This window comes from Vicugna pacos, chromosome 7 (genome assembly GCF_048564905.1).
Source record: "Vicugna pacos chromosome 7, VicPac4, whole genome shotgun sequence".
NCBI lineage: Eukaryota > Metazoa > Chordata > Mammalia > Artiodactyla > Camelidae > Vicugna > Vicugna pacos.
The window spans coordinates 36124763-36145590 of NC_132993.1; the positions used below are offsets into that span (position 1 = coordinate 36124763).

A 20828-nucleotide genomic window follows, 5' to 3' on the forward strand; every position below is an offset into this window, starting at 1 on the left:
GCTTTTTCTTTTTCTTTTTTTCTCCCTCTCTCCCTCTCTCCCTCTCTCCCTCCCTCTCTCCCTCTCTCCCTCTCTCCCTCCCTCCCTCCCTCCCTCCCTCTCTCCCTCCCTCCCTCCCTTCCTCCCTCTCTCCCTCCCTCCCTCCCTCTTTCTTTCTTTCTGAGTATGTTGCTAAAAGTAATTGTTACATGTTCTCTGAAATGCTTTGCTAACGCTCCCTCCCTCAGTCCCCACCAGTGCCTCAGAAGAATTTAGTTTGGTTTACTTGCTTGGATATTTTCTTAGGTTCCACCCCAGACCTGCTGAATCAAACTCTGGGGGAGCAAGCGAGCAGCTTCTGTTTAATAAGCCCTCCATGCAGGTAATTCTGATGCCCACTCAAGTCTGAGAACCACTGTTCTAAAGAAATGCTGAAAGAACTAGAGGAAACCCGTCTAAGCTAAAGAACAAGATAAATAATCTCAGTATCAGTTCTGTTTGGTTTTCTGTTGTGTGGGGTTTTTTTTTTTTTCAACATCTTTGCCCTGGAGTTACAAGAATATTTCAGTGAAACAAGAGCCCATGTAATTATTAACAGTAACAGTAGATCAGTCATCTCCCCTGGTGAGTACTTGAGATGTCCCAGGCACTAAGGGATCTTTACCTCCATTTTTTTTTAAATCTATAGCCTTTTGTGGGTAGGTATTTCTAGCCCTGTTTTTATAGGGGAAAACTGAGGTTAAGGAATGTGCATCAAGTCACCAAGTCTGTTAAAAGTAGATCTAAGAAGATCATGACTGTCCAGAGGCACATTATCTACTCACCTGTTACCATGTTAAGGACTTTCCCGATCAAAGCTGTATGATTATTTCACCCTCTCCTTTTTCAGCAGGAATAGGTATCATGTGTTTCCATAGGAATCAGTAGCTGAGAATGTGCGCTCTGCGGTTAGGCCACCTACGTTCCTGTGCTGGGTCTGCTTATTTCTGTGCTATGTGATGTTGGGCAAATTATACAACATCTCTTTGCCTTGGTTTCTCCATCTGTAAAGTGGGATGTGCAGTATTTCTGTCACATGGTAGTACGTGTACCTTAAATGAGATAATCTGCAAAAGGACTTAGAATGAGACCTGGGAAATAAAAGCTCTTGGTAAATATTAGCTGTTATTTCTCTTTCTCTGCCCTCTGTCTTTGCCTTGAACACTTTCTCTTTTAGGTATATTCCCTTTGGTGTTGGTTCTCTCCCCATATCTGGGAAGTAGGGCTGGTGGCTCAGGTGGCCTAACAGCCTGGGATTCTGATTTGTTCTGGTTTATCTTCCTGCTTGGCATACTTTCTGTAATGATGTTCTTTGTTCTCTGCCTTTTTTTTTTTTTGATCATTTTAATGTATTTTATGCCTAGTTACAATGCAAAATGTCCACGTCAGTTTAGAACATGCTTTTGTTCTTCATGCAGTGGGGAAGGTGCTGCTGTGCACTGTTACGTCTGTGATTTTTTTTTAACATTTTTTATTGATTTATAATCATTTTACAATGTTGTGTCAAATTCCAGTGTTCAGCACAATTTTTCAGTCATTCATGGACATATACACACTCATTGTCACATTTTTTTCTCTGTGATTTATCATAACATTTTGTGTATATTTCCCTGTGCTATACAGTGTAATCTTGCTTATCTATTCTACAATTTTGAAATCCCAGTCTATCCCTTCCCACCCTCTACCCCCCTGGTAACCACAAGTCTGTATTCTCTGTCCATGAGTCTATTTCTGTCCTGTATTTATGCTTTGTTTTTGTTTGTTTGTTTGTTTTTGTTTTTTAGATTCCACATATGAGCGATCTCATATGGTATTTTTCTTTCTCTTTCTGGCTTACTTCACTTAGAATGACATTCTCCAGGAGCATCCATGTTGCTGCAAATGGCGTTTTGTTGTCGGTTTTTATGGCTGAGTAGTATTCCATTGTATAAATATACCACATCTTCTTTATCCAGTCACCTGTTGATGGACATTTAGGCTGTTTCCATGTTTTGGCTATTGTAAATAGTGCTGCTATGAACATTGGAGTGCAGGTGTCATCCTGAAGTAGATTTCCGTCTGGATACAAGCCCAGGAGCGGGATTCCTGGGTCATATGGTAAGTCTATTCCTAGTCTTTTGAGGAATCTCCACACTGTTTCCCTAGTGGCTGCACCAAACTGCATTCCCACCAGCAGTGTACGAGGGTTCCCCTTTCTCCACAGCCTCTCCAGCATTTGTCATTTTTGGATTTTTGAATGACGGCCATTCTGACTGGTGTGAGGTGATACCTCATTGTAGTTTTGATTTGCATTTCTCTGATAATTAGTGATATTGAACATTTTTTCATGTGCTTTTTGATCATTTGTATGTCTTCCTTGGAGAATTGCTTGTTTAGGTCTTCTGCCCATTTTTGGATTGGGTTGTTTATTTTTTTCTTATTGAGTCGTATGAGCTGCTTATATATTTTGGAGATCAAGCCTTTGTCGGTTTCACTTGCAAAAATTTTCTCCCATTCCGTAGGTTTTCTTCTTGTTTTATTTCTGGTTTCCTTTGCTCTGTAGAAGCTTGTAAGTTTCATTAGGTCCCATTTGTTTATTCTTTCTCTGCCTGTTTAAACTCATCCTGTTGGGGCTTTGGTATTTTTATTTGATTTTTAGGGACTTGCTCAAAATTCACGATCACAGTTAGGATCTTGTGCAGCCCCTTTGAGACAACTCCGTGTTCTTTCTGATGCTTCCCTCTGGCTGTCTGGGACCCGTCACCATGAGCTTTGGAACCGAGGGGAAAGTCGGAGATGTCTCTGCGAGGGGACTCCAAGGGGGCCTTACACTTTGACCTCAGAAGATTTCTGGGTCATGGTGATGTGATCTAAGGGCTAACGTTTCATTTTGGGGTGTTCTGTGATGCTGTTACTAATGGAAAAGTACTCCTGTGTTGGGGGGAAAGGGACTCATTGATACAAATAAAGATTTTTGGTTTTTATTTATTGATTTAACACAGGAGAAGACTGGCATTTCCTCTGGTGGGTCAGGAGACCAATCTGAACAGAGCTTGTGAGGTTGACAAGACTCTGAGGACGGGTGTCTTATGGTGGCTGTAACTGTTTGGTATTGAGACTTCAGTGCCAAAACTATCAGTCTGCGGCTTATTCTTTGGGTCCCTTGCTCCTTCTCTGCACTTGTACCACCCTGCATGCCTGTGGAAGATTCTGGAAGATCCCTGCTTGAATACAAGCATGTGGGACTTCCTATCTTGCATTTCTGCTGTAAGTAGGTGATGACACTATTTTTATGCTTCTCAAGCTAAAATGATGGGAGAGCCTCTGCATTGCTTTCATCTGTCCCCAGGGGCCCGTTGTCAGAGAGCCAGTCTCACTGCAGTCGTGAGAAAAGCGTGTGCAATGTTGGCCAAGGGCCTCCCCGGAATGGGAAGAGGGAAGGAGATGAACACTGACTCTGTCAAGGCTGCTTTAGGCTCTTTGCCTTTTTTTTTGTGATTTAATATGCAATGGGCTCTTTGGCACTTCTGTACAATTCTCAAAAGACGGGATGCCCAGTGCGAGCTGACACTAGTTTGGCCCCACGCTCTCTATAGCTCCGGGTCAGGATTGAGGCAAGATAAACAATATCTTCTCTTTGGAGAGAACACAGTACAGGTTCACACACTGTCCCTGGTGGCCTGAGTGGAGACCGCTCTGGTTCATCTGACCCTCAGAGTTGAAGCAGCCTGAACAAGAAGCCTCCCCAGGTGAGAGGAGATAGGAGAAGCCCTCGAGGCTCGCTCCAGGGCTGGCTACAGGGAAAGCAGAATGGATTGAGCTCACCCTGGGTGAGGAGAGCTCCAGAGAAAAGGGAGGGAAGTGTGGCAGGGACGACCAGCTAAATGTGTTGGCAATGGGATGCTGAGTCTAAGAGAGGAAGGATGGTCCCAGGAGGCAGAGAAGGGTGGGTCCTGGACTGTGGCTGGCCTTGTACTTGGGACTTAATGGTCACTCCCAAGCCAGATAGGTTTGTCGTCTGCACCCCTGCAGAGGAAGAACTCAAAATGCATGGAAGTGTGGCCTGTGGGGACACGCCACACACAGTCATTCACCCTGAGCAATCGTTACTGACTGTCAGGGGATAAATGAGATAAGAGAGAACCTTATACTTTCGTCTGGGAGGGGCTAGGATTTAGAGACCCACTTCGGTGAGACAGACAACGTTGACCAAAGTTCCTGTGGCCTCTTGAGACATAAAATCCATTGAGTTTCATGGCAATGTGTATGTGAAGGCAATTTGTAAACTATATTGGGGCAAGAAGGGATTTGGATATTGAAGACCAGGACCGACCTAGGCTATGATCTAAGCACGTCGCCTCTTCCTCTTGTTTCAACACTCTTATGAGAATAATAATAATACCTGCCTTATCCATCTTATGGACCTGTTGGGAAGTGGTGGATAGAAAATATATAAATGTACTCTGTAAACGTAGAGTATGTAATCAAATGTTTTATACTTAATATTGCATAAATATCCAGTGTGTTATAAGATATGCAGTTACAACTTCTTTTAGTGTATGAAATATTCTAAGATGAGTGATAATAGCAGGTTTTGATACATACTCCATCCATCGAGGTTTCTGTTCCAGTATGTTTGCTCTTAAAACCAAAGAGTAAGGAAAAAAATAAAGATGAAAAATATGCTTTTATATTTTTCGAAACATCTCAGGTAAACACGGTTAATACCAGAATGTTGAAATTGAATATAGACATGTTAATGTATTAAATTGAAAAAATCTCCTGTCTAGACTAAGAATTCTTTCTGCCTATAGCAATATCTTATTAGTAACACTCATGGTCCGTCTTTTCTTTTTTTATCTTGAAAAACTTTATTTACTCATTTACTTACATCTATTTATAGAAAACCTCATAATCAGTCTTTTCTAACTATTTCTGCAAGAATGTTGACCTGAAAGCCCACACAGGCAGCTTGAAAGATTTGTGCCTGCCGTGTCTAAAGAAACCAGCCAAGGAGACTTTATTTTTCTTTAGGTGGGTAAATATGATAAGATGGATGACACATTAAAGAGTAAAGAGAGGGGCTTCTCTAAACTGATTTACATATTGATTACTTAAATTACTCCTTAATTTAGTGCCTGCTAATAAACAGTGCCTTGGAAATGTTTTCAGAACATTTATTGGCTGCAGTAATTCTATCTACAGTGTATGCAGATCACATCCTCATTAACTATTGATGTGCTCATGAAATGTTAATAGAATGTTAATGTGAAATGCGAGGGAATGTCTTCGCTGGGAGCTGGGGGCTGGCTGGAAACTACCTGTCTCCTGTCTTTTCTTTCTGTTCTGTCTTCTTGCTGTTCCCTTGATGTGGCTGTCTCGGATACAAACATTTTACAAGACAGTTAAAGGTTCCCTGACTGATGGGGATGTAGTTGTTCTTCTCTCCTCTTTTCCTGAACTGAGATTCCTGGTTAGAACCAGACAGGATTCTTCTAAAAGGAAGAGGGTGGTGAGTCATGCTCAGTTTAATGAGACCAGTCCCGTGTAGGCAGATTTCCGAAGAGACCGTGAAAAGGGGCAGAGCCTTTCAAGGACTCCAGCCAGCACTGGTCCCTCCTGCTTGGCAAGAGAAGGGATTTAGTTGGAGCTTACGATCAGCTTTCTCAGAGGAAGAAACAACCAACCCGGAACATGTGGTCCCTAAAGAGAGTGTAAGGAAGGATGTTTATCTTAAATCCCAAGGACAGTAAAGGCTGGGCTCGTGGTGATACTCAGTGCACAGTTATTTATGTGAGCATATGCTGCATACAGTTGAAAAGTCCCACAGAATGGAATGATTCATCGACTTTTTGGACAATCATAAGGGTGATAAAGCAACAAGGATGGAGGTTTAGAAAATTACTTGTGATGCATCAAGTGGAAAAGGAGACTGAATCTGCGAACTACGTTGTGCTACGGCTGGCTATAAGTGCAGTGCTGGAAGGAACAGCCCCAGGTGGAAACAGTGGGCTTGTTACTGGGCTGCTGTCAACGTGTATGATGATTGTGTGTGTGTGTGTGTTACCGTTATGGTGTTTGTGCAGCAAACAGTGGGAACACACTGTTACTGAAATCCTACTCCTTTGGTTTTAAACCGTTCGCCCTGTGTTGTGCTGCCTCGCGTTACTTCACTGTTTGGAAGTCTGCCTGTGTCACACAGCCCTTTCATTTACTTTCTCTTCTTCCCCCTTTTCTCCTCCTTTCCTTTCTTTATCCTCCTTCCAAATAGTCTTCTCTTTTATCTCTTTCCTAAAAGCCTTCCCCTCTTCGTTCCTTGTCTGCTCTCCTTGCCTCACTTGATCACTTACGGGGGGTTGAGTGCGCCGAGCCGGCCTGGTCTGAGCCACCCTCATCTCTGCCCCGCATGCTGCAGGCTCTCCAGAAGGACTGCACCTTCTTTTATTTCCTACCATCCATTCTTTACACCTGCAGATCTTTTCAAAACGCATCAGGGCATGCCACTCATGGTTAGCATCTCAGGATGTGAGCATGACACCCCGACAGCCCTGAGGCAGTGGTTCTGGCCCCACTCAAGGCTCCTGGAGCCCAGACTGCTGCCCTGCACAACTCCAGACCCCTCCACATTGTAGACCAGGCAAGTAGACAAAGGATGTGTCCGAAACACGTCCCACACAACTCAGGGGCTCTGCCCTTGATCCCGCTACCTGAATGTTCTTTCTCCCAGACCTTGACTTGGCAAGTTCTCTCTCATCCTTTGATTCCCAGTAGTCACCTGATTACCTACACTCTCCTCCCCAGCCCTTCCCTGGTGCTCTTTACCACCTCAACCAGTCACCTTTTCTTTCATAGCCCTTATTGTAACCTGCAATTACCTCTTTTATTTTATCTACCTCCCTCAATTAGACTGGATGTTCCATAAGTCAGTCAGAGCCCTGGTCTTGTTCTCCACTTTGTGGGGTCTAGGGGTCTTCCTGGTGGATAACAGGTACTCAGTTACTACTGGCGACTGAATGAATAAATCACCGTTTCTGACACTGAAGAGGTCATAGACTGAGGGAAGAACACCGTAAGTCTGTGCACAGCATTGTTGTAAATGGGAGACACCTTCTCAGGGCGGTTATGCTGTGCAGGACATACCAGATGGCTCCCCTGGGTAAGATGGAGGTGGCTGCAGGGATGGATAAGCTGGTTATTCCTTTTGTTGGCACATGAATTTTAAGTTTAGGAACCTTATTTTATTTTGTGTGTTTTAGAACAGCTGGCTAATTGCCCTTTATTTTAGAGGTTTAGTATCTTTAAAATAATGTTTTGATGTCTTATTTTACTTTTGACACATGTGCAGAATGGCTCCCTTCGTTGTGGTAAGAATATCTCAAACTCGCTTAAGGAAAGAGGAGAATTATGAGATGGCCCAAAGGGGTTTTCAGAGGTGGGACAAACACACCATAAGGTCAGGGAAGTAGCTTTGCTACAGGAACAAGGGGACCAGCTGCTCAGATGTTCCCAGGGCGGCCACTGCCTCTCCTCTTAGTTTTCCTTTGCATTTTGGGGTGGGGGTGGGGGCTTTTCTTCTTTCTTTTTTTTATTGCAGGCTCACTTTGAGGGAGCTCCTGCACTTAACACCTCTTGGGAACTGCCTGCAAAGTTGGGCCAGTTTTCCCTTTCTGTGTGGGAAGTCCTTCCCTGAGGGACTCTGATTGGTCCAGTTTGTGTCACTTGTCCCTAGGCGTGGTCCAGGCCACTAATGCCAAGGCTGAAATCTTGTAAGAACATGGAAGCTCCTGTGGGATACAGGTGATCAAATGTAGGAGCTGAAGTCATAGAAGAGCTGCTATCCCCAGGGAGGGGAGGATGCCACTGGGAGGACAAGAGAGTGGTTTTGTCACTGAAGTTAAAAGTCTTTATTGTGCCTTTTTGAAAAACTCTCCATAGGCCCCTCTGTGTAAGTGGAAACCAGAGAGCAAAGTACCCTCTTACAGAGCTGAGAAAGGTTTCAGGAGATTTGGAAAGCATGAGAGTTTTCAGGCCTATAGTCAAAGAATACACTTAGAGTACCATTTTGTGCTGCGTCCAAGGGCCATAGTTCAGTGACCTGGAGAGGATCTATTTCTCTATTATAGTGGAGCCAACGTTTTTGGCGTTTGTCACAAACTGACTTCCCTTTCTGACCTGTTGCCCTTCCTGCTTGCAGATTGTGCTGGAGAACAGTAGCCGAGAAGATAAGCATGAATGTCCCTTCGGCCGCAGTAGTATAGAGCTGACCAAGATGCTGTGTGAGATCTTGAAAGTGGGCGAGCTGCGTAAGTACACTGGTTCCCCACACGGGTGTGAAGCTGGGCAGAGACCCAGATTCCAGGGGAGCACCCTGACCTCCACGGAGGGTTCCCAAGGTGCTGACATCTGCACACAGGCATCACGTGGACCGTTTTTGGCTCAGGTTTCCCGTGTGTGTATTTCTGCATGTCTGCTCTGGGAAGAAACATTATTAAAATGCACCAGAATGGAAAAAATTGCAGATCCTGTGACTGAATTTCAAATATTGTAAAAATGAGTATATATTAAGACAGCCTTGCGTTTAATACTCTATTTGGGAAAAAGGCATGTGGATTTATTTTTTTTAAATTCCAGTTTTTAAGCTACCAGTAGATCATTTTCTTTTCTTTCTTCTGAAACAATATTTTTTTCTATAAAGAAAAATTGCATACCTTAATGAAATCCTCTTGCTTCCCATATCTTACTTGTTCAGAATGCTTTCTCTAAGAAAGAAGGAATTATTGAAGAAAATAGGTAGTTGATCATGAAAAATGTAGTCAGAGATAAGCTTATTGCTCTTTTTCTTCCTCATAATACAAAATTTAGCAGAGGATACCTGAAAAAGAAGGCATGATAATTTTCCTGCCTTTTGCTCAGTGGCATAATTTGGCTTTAACTGGTTAAGGCAAATCTGATTTAACCCGGCCCACAATCTTTGTCAACACTGAGGCTCCTTAATAGTGGCTGCCTTCTATTCCGTCCGACAGCTATGGAGTCGACACACATATAAATCTTTCCTTGTAGGCTTAATAACATGGGTGCCCAAGAAGACTGTTTATACAGAGAAATCTCGGGTGTTTGGTATTATTGTGAAAGCACAAATATTTAGTCATCTGCTTGAGAGCTTAAAATAATGGTCTGAAATGATTAATGGGAAGGAATCTAATGATTAAATTGAAAAGGGGGTTGTGTTTTATTTACAGTGTAGAACTGACTACAGGCACTGCTAAAGGAAATTAAAATTTTCAGAACTTAATAAGGGAAAAGCTAAGAATGTGAGCCTGTTTGACCAAGCACAGCAGACGCTACCATCCTCCAGTGTGGGTGGGTGAGGGAGAGAAGCTGAAGCTGAAACTGACATGGAACTGCCATGGAAGTTCATTACTTATGAGCCCAAATTAGGGCATTTTTGCATCAGAAGAGTAACAGCCTGACCTGAGAGACTTCTGTGTCAGTCTCCTCAGGTTCACTGATCACCGATGTTAACATTTCACGTTACCTGGATCCTTGACATTACTGCTCATCGATTAACTTGATGAGATTTCTGTCCACTGTGTGGCTTACTGTGTATTCCACTGAAGGATTAAAGTCTAGAATCAAACAAATCCTTCTGAATTCCTCAGTCTGATAACTGTGACTATTTCATGTTTATCACAGTTTTCTGGGGGAACCTATAGAAAGCCACTTGCTAAAAAACATTGCAGGACCACCTAAGAGTTTCAGAAACCAGAGAACAGTCATGCTCTGCTTGGCTGGTACTTCTTATGTCCAGGTTATTGCTCTGCAATGTCCTTTTCTTCCCCTCCTTCATTTTCGTCCCCCCACACCACCCCCAGTGGCCTGCCTTGGCTGTCAGCGCTCAGCGTGGTGGCAGCAGGAGGTATGCTCTTTTGTGTTTTGGCTGCCATACCCAGCTTTCTGCTCTTCCCGTTTGTCCAACAGACACGTGTCTGTTATGCTGAGTTGGCACAAGACAGAGCTATGGTGGACTAGAAGGGGAATGTTGAGGATAAGGGCCAGCTTGGTTCTGTCTCTGCCACTCATGACCTTTTAGTTCTTGGGTCACGTACTGGCAAACTTTGCTGTGCTCTTACCTTCCCACATTCTCCCCAGAAGTAGATTGGAGTATTTGGGGGTGATGATTTGAGTGGTTGCATTCATTTTGGCTTCAACCTCAGTGGCAGAGGTAGGAGTGAGAGGAATACCCTGGAAACAGATAACACTCACCCTAGGGGAACTAACTTGGACAAGATGGCCAAGTTTCAGGCTGTATAATGTGAATCTGCCTTGGACTCTCCTCCCTGTCACTGGGGCCCCATCGGGTGGGCAGAAGGGAACCTTGGTGGCCGGAGTCTGAGCAGACAGCACTGCTCAGGTGAGTGTCAGCTCTGTGCTTTGAGGGAGGGAATTGGCACAGAATAGGGACTGACCTCTGGCTGGTGTAGAGCAGCCTTCCCAGATTTTTGAGGACCTGGTAGTCAAGCCAGGAACCAGGACACAATCCCATTCCTATGGAATGAGGTAACAGAGTAGGAATTCTGCATGTTCTGCCACAACTTGCTGCTTAGCACCTGGTCAGATCTGGTCTCTGCAATAAGGTTGGGCTTGGACAGCTGGACAACTTAGATAAAAAAGTGCATTTACTCATCAGTTTAATAAAAATCTACTGATTGCTTACAATGTGCCAGGGACTGTGATGGACACTGCAGGTATGCAGGTGAACCGGATATGATCTCTGTCTCCCACAGTCTTCCATTTGAGAAGTGTGAAAATGAGTTGGGACTCATATTTTTTTCCTATTAGTCATAAATGTATATATATATATATATATATATATATGCCCATTATCTGTTCTAAGGATTAATTTTTCCAGTGTTTTGATAGTATGAGTTTTGAGGTTGACCTGTACTCGACCATTCACTGACTGCAAAGGCCATTTGTGACATTTTTGCAAGGCTTACCAAAGACGCCCATGTTCTGAAGTCTACATGCCCAAATTAGTTGTATTCTGTTCATGAAATATTTAAGGATTGCTACATTCTGATTGAGTGCTAGACATCAAATGATGAAACACCCTGTAGTAAGAGGAAAATTGCTTTTTAATGGATTGCCTTTTGTTCATTGCCATATTAAATAAGTTACTAATAGGAAAAGTAAATCTGAGTGCACCCTTATGTTAGAAGAGCTATCTATTTTTCTTCTGAGAAAAATTAGTTTTACATGCAAATCCATCTTCCTTTGGTTTCTGTGTGTTTGCTTTTCTCCATTTCTAAGTTCATGGTTCTTCTTAGATTTGTGTTAATCATTGACCTGGAAGATCACGGTCATGTGTAAGCAACTACTGGGACCAAAGAAGTACTCCATTAAAATTCTAACTGGTTTTTCTACAAAAGTACGAAGATTCAATTTTCTAGAAATGCCTTGTCTTTTGATTTGATTTAAGGTCTTTGGAGGAAACTCACTTCTGAAATTGTATCTTGGTGTCTAAAGCAAACATATTAATGTTCAGTTAAATTACTAAAGCCAAATATTTATGCACAGGGTTTTTTCTTTTTAGATTACTTTTAGAAAAGCACTATTTTTCTGCATCCCATTATTGATATCATAAGATGCAAATGTTTAATAGTGTGGTCTGGAAAACAACACCTGTTTGTATTCTCCGAGCACTTTATCAAGGTAATTGAAGTCTGTAACACCCCCAGGAGTTAATCAGGTCAATAACATCCACCTTTATTAATGAAGAGAAGACTTGTACCTACTGCATATTGTCTAGGGTCACTGAGCTCAAATTGATGTTTGGGTTGCCCAAAGAACAGTGTGGAATGAGGCAGGAAAGTCAAGTGTTTGCATTTTGGCATCTGAGTGACCCGTTTTTGAATCACAGCTTAGCTACTAATTGGATGCCTTGGGCAGGCTTCTGCTCTGTTCTGAGCTTCTGATTTCTTATCTATAAAATAAAGATAATATCTGCCACTCATGGTTGCTGGGAGGATTAAATAAGATAATGGATATTGCTTTAGTTGGAAGATGGATAGCTTTTTTGCAAGTGATAGGATTTCACCTTCCATAAACAAACTGCAGGTTAAGTGATGGGGGTGGGGGGTGCGCTGCTTTAGTGACAGCTGGAACCAGGACCCGGAACAATGTCCCTTGTTTCTTCACTCTCCACATTCTTGACTAAAAAATTTTTAAACCTGTTTTCTTCATGAGGCTCTTTTGAAAGCAAGGCATTTTGTTTGCTCTCAGTTTCAATTTTAAAAATCACAAAGAATACTGTAGACCTGGAAGTGGTCACAGATCTCCATGGCCTGAGTTGTAGAATTGGCAGCCCCACTGAGAAGAGCCTGATTGGAGTAGAGCGAGCCTGTTTTCAGAAGAAGAATGTATTTGTGAGTGTGAGTGGGTGAGGGCGGTGGGAAGCAGGAAGTGACCCTCTTACTGAAGAAGGGAGGCATAGCACAGACAAATCCATAGATGCTCATGACGGTTGTGAAGTCCTTATGAAGAAACCCAGCTCCTAACAGGAGCTAAAAATGGCAACTTGTTTTTATCATTAACCACTGTCTCCAAAGCAATTATAAGTTGTTGGGGAATGCAAAGAAAACTTGATTTCTGATACAAATAGATTAATTACTTATCCTTTGGATACATAGCACCCCATCCAGTTCTTTTCCAAATACATTTAGAGCTAGGATATTTCTTTTTGTCTTTCATTCATTCATTCATTAACTAGGGCTCCTCCTCTGTGAGTCAGTATATAATCCTTGATGACAAGGACTTAGAACACACACTCCATCCTCAGGCAGCTCACATGCTGACTGGAGAACCTTTCACATAAATAATTATAAAATATCTTGCTATTTGTAACATTATATTTAAGTTACATTAATGTTACTAGGAGGTGGTGTTCAGTTTTTTCTGTTCATAGGGAGCCAGGCAGGCTGAGGAAGGGAGAGCCTTGGAAGATGTCACATCTTCCAAGAAGAGATATTTGAGTGTGGAATCACGAAGATGAAGAGAAGAATAACCAGGCAGGCGCACATGTGCGTGTGGTGGGCAGCAGCTGTTGGAAATTCCAGGCAGGGAGAACTGTAGGTGAAAATACCAGGAGGTTCAGAGAATTCTACAGTCGGCCCTCCATATCCTCGGGTTCCACATCCTCGGATTCAACCTATCCTGGAACCAATCCCCAACAGATACCAAGGGATTTTACTTCAATATGGCTAAAGCAGAAGACTTGAGGGTGCAAGTAATGGAGGAGATGCTGGCAGAAGAGCCAAGAGTCAGTATAAGGATGTGCAGTGCAGAGGGGTTTGGACTTCACCAGGCGGTGGGAACCAGTAGAAGCATTTTAATAATAAGAAATGTTCAAGTCCTGGGTATAAAATTCCAGAATTAGATTTTGTTTTCTGGGTATGACAAGAATTTGCAAGCTTGATAAGGTACTGCGCCAGGACCAGGGACAAGCTTACCTTACTCTAGCCCTGCCCCAGATAGTCCATCAGTCTGGACGCTTTCAGCTGTAAGTAAAGGAAATCTCAACCCCAAAACCCAAAATGGTCAATGTAAGAAAAACGTCTACTGCATGTCACAGTTTCAGAGTTGAGTAGGTCCTAGGGTTGGTTAACTGTTCAGAGATGCCATCAAGGACCCAAGTTCTTTACATCTATTGGTTCTGCCATTCTTGGTGTACCAATCTTGTCCTCATGCTGGTAGCAAGGTGGCAGCTACCATCACACGGTCCAGAGGAGCAAGAGGCTGTCTCTTCCGGTGAGTCTCTTTTAGGTGTGCAGAAATGTTTCCAAAAGCCCTTCAGCAAACTTTCCTTCATGTATCATTGGCTAACACTATGGCCTGTGCCTGGACCTAACCCAAACATTGAGAGGGGAATGGAACCTTCCAAAGGTCTGAGTAGTCATTAACTCCTCTCTAAATCGAAACCAGCCTTCCCTAAGTGACCACAGAATAATAGGTAGCTGAATAATATCGGGGCTCTGTTAAGATAGGGGAAAAAGCTACTTGAAACCCTTAATTCTGTCCCATTACTTTAAAAAGTATTTTCTGTGTTTTCCTTGCTGCTGCAAGAAACTGTAAGAAATTGAAGTCAGATCACAGCCCTTTGTCATTTTGCCTTTATTGGGAGTTGGGAAAATGCACTGTATTTTTTGAAGTAGCAATTTCAAAGGTTGCAGAAAAATGGAAATTGAAGTTTGATTATAATGTATTTCATTTTTCATCACTAAGATGCCAGGGCACCACCACCTTACTTTCCTTTTAGCAAATGGCTATTTCCACTTCCTCAGTTATGCTTTTGTGTCTGGGTTATTCTCATGTGTGTTCTGAAGGGCAGATGGACCTAGATTGGTGATTGAAGCCTTCATATTTCTCTGAGACAATCTTGCCATCTTCACCTGTTTGACCATATATAATTTGATTAAAATTTAATAATTGCTTCTCTTTAAAAAAAAAGAATGAAATCTGCATCACACACTATGAAAATGTACAGCACTTCCTTACTTTGTCTTTCAGTGGAAATATTTATTATAACACACCGGTGGTGCTGAGTGAAGCACCTTGTATAATGCATCACCCAGACACCTCTGCTTTAGCAAGTAAAAATAACACAGACGAGCAATCTGAAGGACTCTCTGGAGTACACAGCAATTAGAATAGATACTTAACTCCGGGACACTGGTGTTTTCGTACCTGGAGAAGTACCATCCATCACTTTCATTCTTAGAACATTCTGGCTAAAGAAAACTCAAGAAAATTAGCTTGTAACAATTAAACCTCTTAAGGACTTCTTTTTTTTTTTTCCTTCTAATACTAGCTGGTACCCATGCTCCATGGAAAGTTGAAGCCTCTCAAATCTTGATTCTGTCTTCAATGTTTATATTCTACTTCGACTTTCATCCTCTACTTCAACGTTGAGTTTGATGTAAAAACAAACAATGTTTAAGGCCTGAGCGCAGATTTAGGAAGTTACATGTACTTTTGGCCCCAGTTTGAAATGTCATAGGCGAGTATTAAAGTCACTCCAGAGTGGTTGTTTAGAATAGTTATAAAACTGGTATCAGGATTTATGACAGGATTACCAGAAGACAGTGGGACTGAATGTAAGATTCTTGTCTTCAGAATCAGAAGCCCTGGGTAATAGGCATAACTGATTTGGTCTGTTGTCAAGATGGTTAGCCGTCTTGCTTCTTCGTCTCCCGTTTGTAACAGGGAACCGTCATCATCACCATCACCATCACCATCATCATTCTCATCTGAGAATCGGATGAGGCAACGCATAGGTCAATGTGTTTTGCTAACTGTAAAATGCTCTCTTCTTGACGAAAGTAACATTAAGTTGAATATGCACAGATTCAGAGACACTGAGATGTATCCCATCCCATAGCAAAGCCAACTCCTTCTGTGCATTTAGTGGCTGTCTTAAGAATCTGAAGTTCTGTGGTGGTTTGTTGGGGTTTCAGAAGGCGATCCTTCTGGATACTTCTGAATTACAGTGTAATGTCTGTCTCCATAGGAAATGATGACTGAGAGAAATGTAACTGGGCAGTTGGAAAGAATATATCAAGCACATCTCAATTATAAATATATGAGGATAATTTATATTTATTGTAGGCTGTTTCAGGACTTGCTCCTTTTTACATTATTTCTGAGAAGATATATAGCTGGAAACTGTCAATATCCATTCCTGTTGTCTCAGATTATAGAGCAAGAGGGAAGCCTGGTAGATTTGCCCAGCCTCATAAATGGACAGAGGCACAGATGTATTGAAAGAACACAGACGCCTGTTGTCTTCTTCTGCCTTATAGAGATACTTTTCCTCCAGGTTCATCTCAATCACCAAGTTTGGATAACTGTTCTGATTCCTCCCCTGACCCCTGCATTGGGAGGGTATCACATCCTCCTCTAAACTCCTGTAGCACTTTTATCTGTGTCTCTTTTGTTATGCTTTCTATTGCATTAATAGTTTTTTTCCTTTTATTTCTGGCCCTGTTTCCCCTACAAGTTGAGGTGATTTATAGAAAAGCATAAAGATAATTTAAAAAGAAATAAATGGTGAAAACAAAAACAAATAAAAAATAAAAACCGAAGAACTATGAATGTTTACAAAATGCATATCATAAAGGCCTTTGCATTTACTAGCAATGGACCTTGAATTTGGCCCAAAAGTCTATTTGTCCTAGGCAGACAAGAGGAGCTAAATGATAGAAAACAGATCGGTGCCCATCTCACCTGAATAAATGCTATACAAAAACAGAAATGCTAATTTCAATTAATCCAAAATAGTATTTCATAATATTTCATATCATTTGTTAAAGATGGAATGGGATGCATTCTTTTTTTTTTTTTTTGGAATAAGATACATTCTTAGCATCATTTTTTAAACTACTATAAAGCAACAAGCCAACATGATATTTAAAATGGTGGTAGCAAAACAGCTTTGCCATTAAAACCCAAAACTAGAGTAGGATACATAGGGTGCTGGTGGTCACCAAGCACAGACAGAGGTATCTGCTGATAGAAACGGAGTATTTTAAATTATAGATGATGAAACTATCTAGAAATCCCTGGAGAAACAAAGGAAAAGCTGTGACAATTAATGTAATTTAGAAAACTATCTACATCGTGGATAAACAAAACTTAGTAGCATTTCCATATGTCAGTGGTAATTAGTTAATTATAAAATGGATTGAAAGGGTTTCTCTGGCAGTGGCAATAAAAATGTAAACCGCTTCCGAATAATCCCAATGGAAAATATCTTGGACTCATGTGGAGAAAACTGCAAGGCTTAACTAAGACATGCAACACAAGTTTCAAATATATAATTAAACAAATGTTTCATTCCTGGAAGGAAACCATTGATATGTGACCAAGATACAAGTTCCAAGGTCAGCGTGCAGGCTTCTAGCTCGTTCCAAAATACCAATGGGATCCAGGGCGGAAACTTCATGGAATGATGGTGGAGTTTCCTTGGGAAAAATAAGGAGGTGACAGTTGGTAAGGAAGAGCTGATAAAGAAGAGCAATGAAAAATGAGTGGAAATAAAATATGTTTCTTTCCAAAAAACATTTTTTTAAGAAAGTCCAAAGAACCCATTCATAATATGCCTTTCACCCTGGTTCACCTCTGTTGTGTTAACATTTTGCCAGAATTGCTGTATCGTTCTCTCTCCCTTGACACACACACACACACACATCACAACATTGTTATAAAAATATGAATATATGTTTTTATGGCAGAAAAAATTTAAATATAATTTTAGGAAAAAATTCAAAATAAGTAAATACAAGTGATTTGAAATTGTATCCAGTTCTGGCCAGTTGCTTCTTGGAGCAAAAGGTGCTAGCAGCCCTGCCTAGCAAGAGGCTACCAAGAATGGCTGTAGGGTGGAAGGTTCGGTGCCGCTGGATGAGGCATCGTGGAAGAAGCAGTGGCAGGAGCCTGGCTCAAAGCATCTTCAGAGCATCTGCTCACCACTGGAGGTCTGAGAGAGGCTCCCCGCCACCTGCCACTCCCCAGTGCACATCAGACGCATATGCAGTGAAACTGTCATCCACCTTCCCTTCTGTTCTTTTGCAGTGCTGAGGAAGTGGCTTACCTAAAATCCAGTGGTGATATACACAATTATATGGATTATACGGATTTCAGGACATGCAGCTTCTTATATAAGTAGAAACATCATTAAAAAAAAGAAAAAATGGGCAGAAGACCTAAACAAGCAATTCTCCAAGGAAGAAATACAAATGATCAATAGGCACATGAAAAAATGCTCGATATCACTAATTATTAGAGAAATGCAAATCAAAACTACGATGAGATATTACCTCACACCAGTCAGAATGGCCATCATTCAAAAGTCCACAAATAACAAATGCTGGAGAGGCTGTGGAGAAAAGGGAACCCTCCTACACTGCTGGTGGGAATGCAGTTAGGTGCAGCCACTGTGGAAAACGTGTGGAGATTCCTCAAAAGACTAGGGATGGACTTACCATATGACCCAGGAATCCCGCTCCTGGGCATATATCCAGAAGGGACCCTACTTCAAAATGACACCTGCACCCCAATGTTCATAGCAGCACTATTTACAATAGCCAAGACATGGAAACAGCCTAAATGTCCATCAACAGGTGACTGGATAAAGAAGAGGTGGTATATTTATACAATGGAATACTATTCAGCCATAAAAAGACAACATAATGCCATTTGCAGCAACATAGATGTCCCTGGAGAATGTCATTCTAAGTGAAGTAAGCCAGAAAGAGAAAGGAAGATACCATATAAGATCGCTCATATGTGGAATCTTAAAAATAAAAAAAAAAGAACATAATTACAAAACAGAAACAGACTCATAGACACAGAATACAAACTTGTGGTTGCCGTGGGGGATGAGAAGGGACAGACTGGGATTTCAAATTTGTAGATTCTGACAGGCATATGCAGAATAGATAAACAGGATTATACTGTATAGCACAGGGAAATATATATACAAGATCTTGTGGTAGCTCACAGTGGGGAAAAAAAGTGACAATGAATATATGTATGTTCATGTATAACTGAAAAATTGTGCTCTACACTGGAAATTGACACAACCTTGTAAAATGACTATAACTCAATAAAAAAAAAGTTTAAAAAAAATTAAAAAAAAAGAAAAACATAAAAGTAAAGAGATCACAGTAGTTAAAGGAGGCTGTTTGCATGGATGGCACCTTCACTCCTCATCTGGGAAATCAATCTCATGTTAAAGTTACTAGTCTCACACCAAAACTGTGAAGTGTGAAAACCACTTTTCCCTAGTTCTGCAGATAATCTGTCTCTTTCAAACCCACGGTTTGAACCCATGGGCTCTTTTTCTTTCTTTTTTTTCCCAGAGAGTTAATCACATTCCCTAGCATTTATCGTGGGGTTGTGTTGCACCAGGTTATGAGCCAAAAAGTCCTAGGATGTTGTAAAAGCAGAATATTAATCTGAGAAAGATGCAATTAGAAGCATGAAATCAGGGAGAAAGTGTAAGCAGAATGCTAGAAGGTTCAAATAGCTGGCAAAGTGGAATAAAATAGAACAGAAAAAGAAAGGAATTGAAACAACAGAATCAGTATGCCAGACTGCACTGAAATGGTGATGAAATGCTAAGTTACAAGGTTTTGAAAATCAAAGCAGACATGAGTAAAACAAAAACCCAGGAGCATGCCCTCAGTTTCCTCCCTTAGCATAATCCCTATAGTGTTAAATTGACCCCCAGGGAGTCCCCACTGTTTGGGAGAGCAGCAAAGGGCAGAAGGCTCTGAGGTACTTATAAAACTTCTCATCCTTAACCTGAAGCCTTTGGATGGGGAGATTTTCCCGATTGCTGGAGGAGATTAGAAGACAGATGTCAGTGGATTCTCCCAACCTTGAGCACTTGAAGATGAGTAGAAAGGATTTATAATTTATTTTTTAAAAAAGACCCCTACCATATACGTTCTGTTTGGCAGGCAATTCCATGAGGTCTGTTAACCCTTATAGCATCTCCATTTCTAAATGAAGGGCCTCTGAGTTTAAGTAGACTGAGGTCACAAAGGCATTAGATGCAGTTAACGGCTGTGGGAGGCTACTGCGCTGTTTACTTTTAAATACTGTGCAGAAGTATGAACCACGGCTTTCATTTTTTAAAGAGTATCCTGTCTTCCTTACAGACTGTAAGCTCTTCGAGGACTAGACTCAGAGTGAATTCATGTTCCATCCTAGCCTCGATCCAGTGTTTTACATAAAACCTGCATTTAATAAGTATTTACTGCATGAATAGACTAGCTTTCAATTTGCTTCAGGGTCGGTTCCAAAAATATTTTACAGACAGCACTAAATTTTTTATGAACTACTGTGTTCTACCCTGAAACCTCTCAAATAGCATCCTTTTTTCTTCTAAAGTAAGTGAGAACAAGTTATACAAAAGGACTCCTCTTCATCCCGCCCCCTCCTCCCCCTCCTCAGGGTAATTTGGTGAGAAGGCCTCTTGGGTCCAAATTTGAATTAGAAAATATCAACACTACAGTATGTTCCCCAAAGAGGAAAAAGTGATCTATTTTCAATCTTGTGTTTCAGAACACACAGCTGTGTGACTTCCTAATTTATTATATTCCCATCTGCCTCCAGACAGCTCTCAGCTCATTTCTTCTTTCCTACCCACCCCCTCACTATGGGAAGCAGGGTGGACTTCACCCAGTCCAGAGCTTGGACTCCAGGGAGAGACCAGCAAACTGCTCCTCCTAAGACGCCTCCTGCCCAATCAGGTGCACCCAGCACTAGGTCCCGAAGGGAGCTTGGCCCCGTGGGATGGCTGCTATAGGTTGAAAAGCCAAGCCAGCAGCTCCCTGAAGGTCCATGCCAGCTGCCTGCGTGTCTCTCTGGAGTGTGGTCATTCCCTGCTCCAGACAGCAGGATACTCTTTGGGTCCCAGCAATCAAACCTGATGTGGCTTCCCTTAATTTGGCTTTCCAAGGGTTTTGGCCACAAAAACAGATTGCAGCTGTGGCCTGAGCATCTTTAGAAGTGTGAATCATTATTTTTTCTCCTGAAGATGCTATTTTGAGCTTTATAATTGCATATTTCCATGTTGGTTTTTCATAGAGTGAGTAAGGAGAATGACTTGCATTTTCTTAATAGAAATCTGCTGGTTTCTTTGCTCTTCTGTCTTGTATAACTCAGGCCAGTGATTCCTGAACCTGGCTGTGCATCAGATTCACTTGGGGGAACTTCTGTGAAATATAAATTCTTGCCATGGAATCCAGAAATAAAATCACTGTGTT

At 41.7% G+C, this 20828-nt stretch overlaps 1 protein-coding gene across 4 annotated transcripts in view; it reads left to right on the top strand.

Annotated features, from left to right (window-relative positions):
• ELMO1 (engulfment and cell motility 1) overlaps positions 1-20828 on the top strand; it is a 488726-nt gene that overhangs the window by 255268 nt on the left and 212630 nt on the right. For all 4 annotated transcript variants that reach the window (XM_015237313.3, XM_072964661.1, XM_006201899.4 and 1 more), the window contains one exon: positions 8192-8300. In XM_015237313.3, the coding sequence (XP_015092799.2) occupies positions 8192-8300 (109 nt within the window). The remainder of the gene's footprint in view (positions 1-8191; positions 8301-20828) is intronic.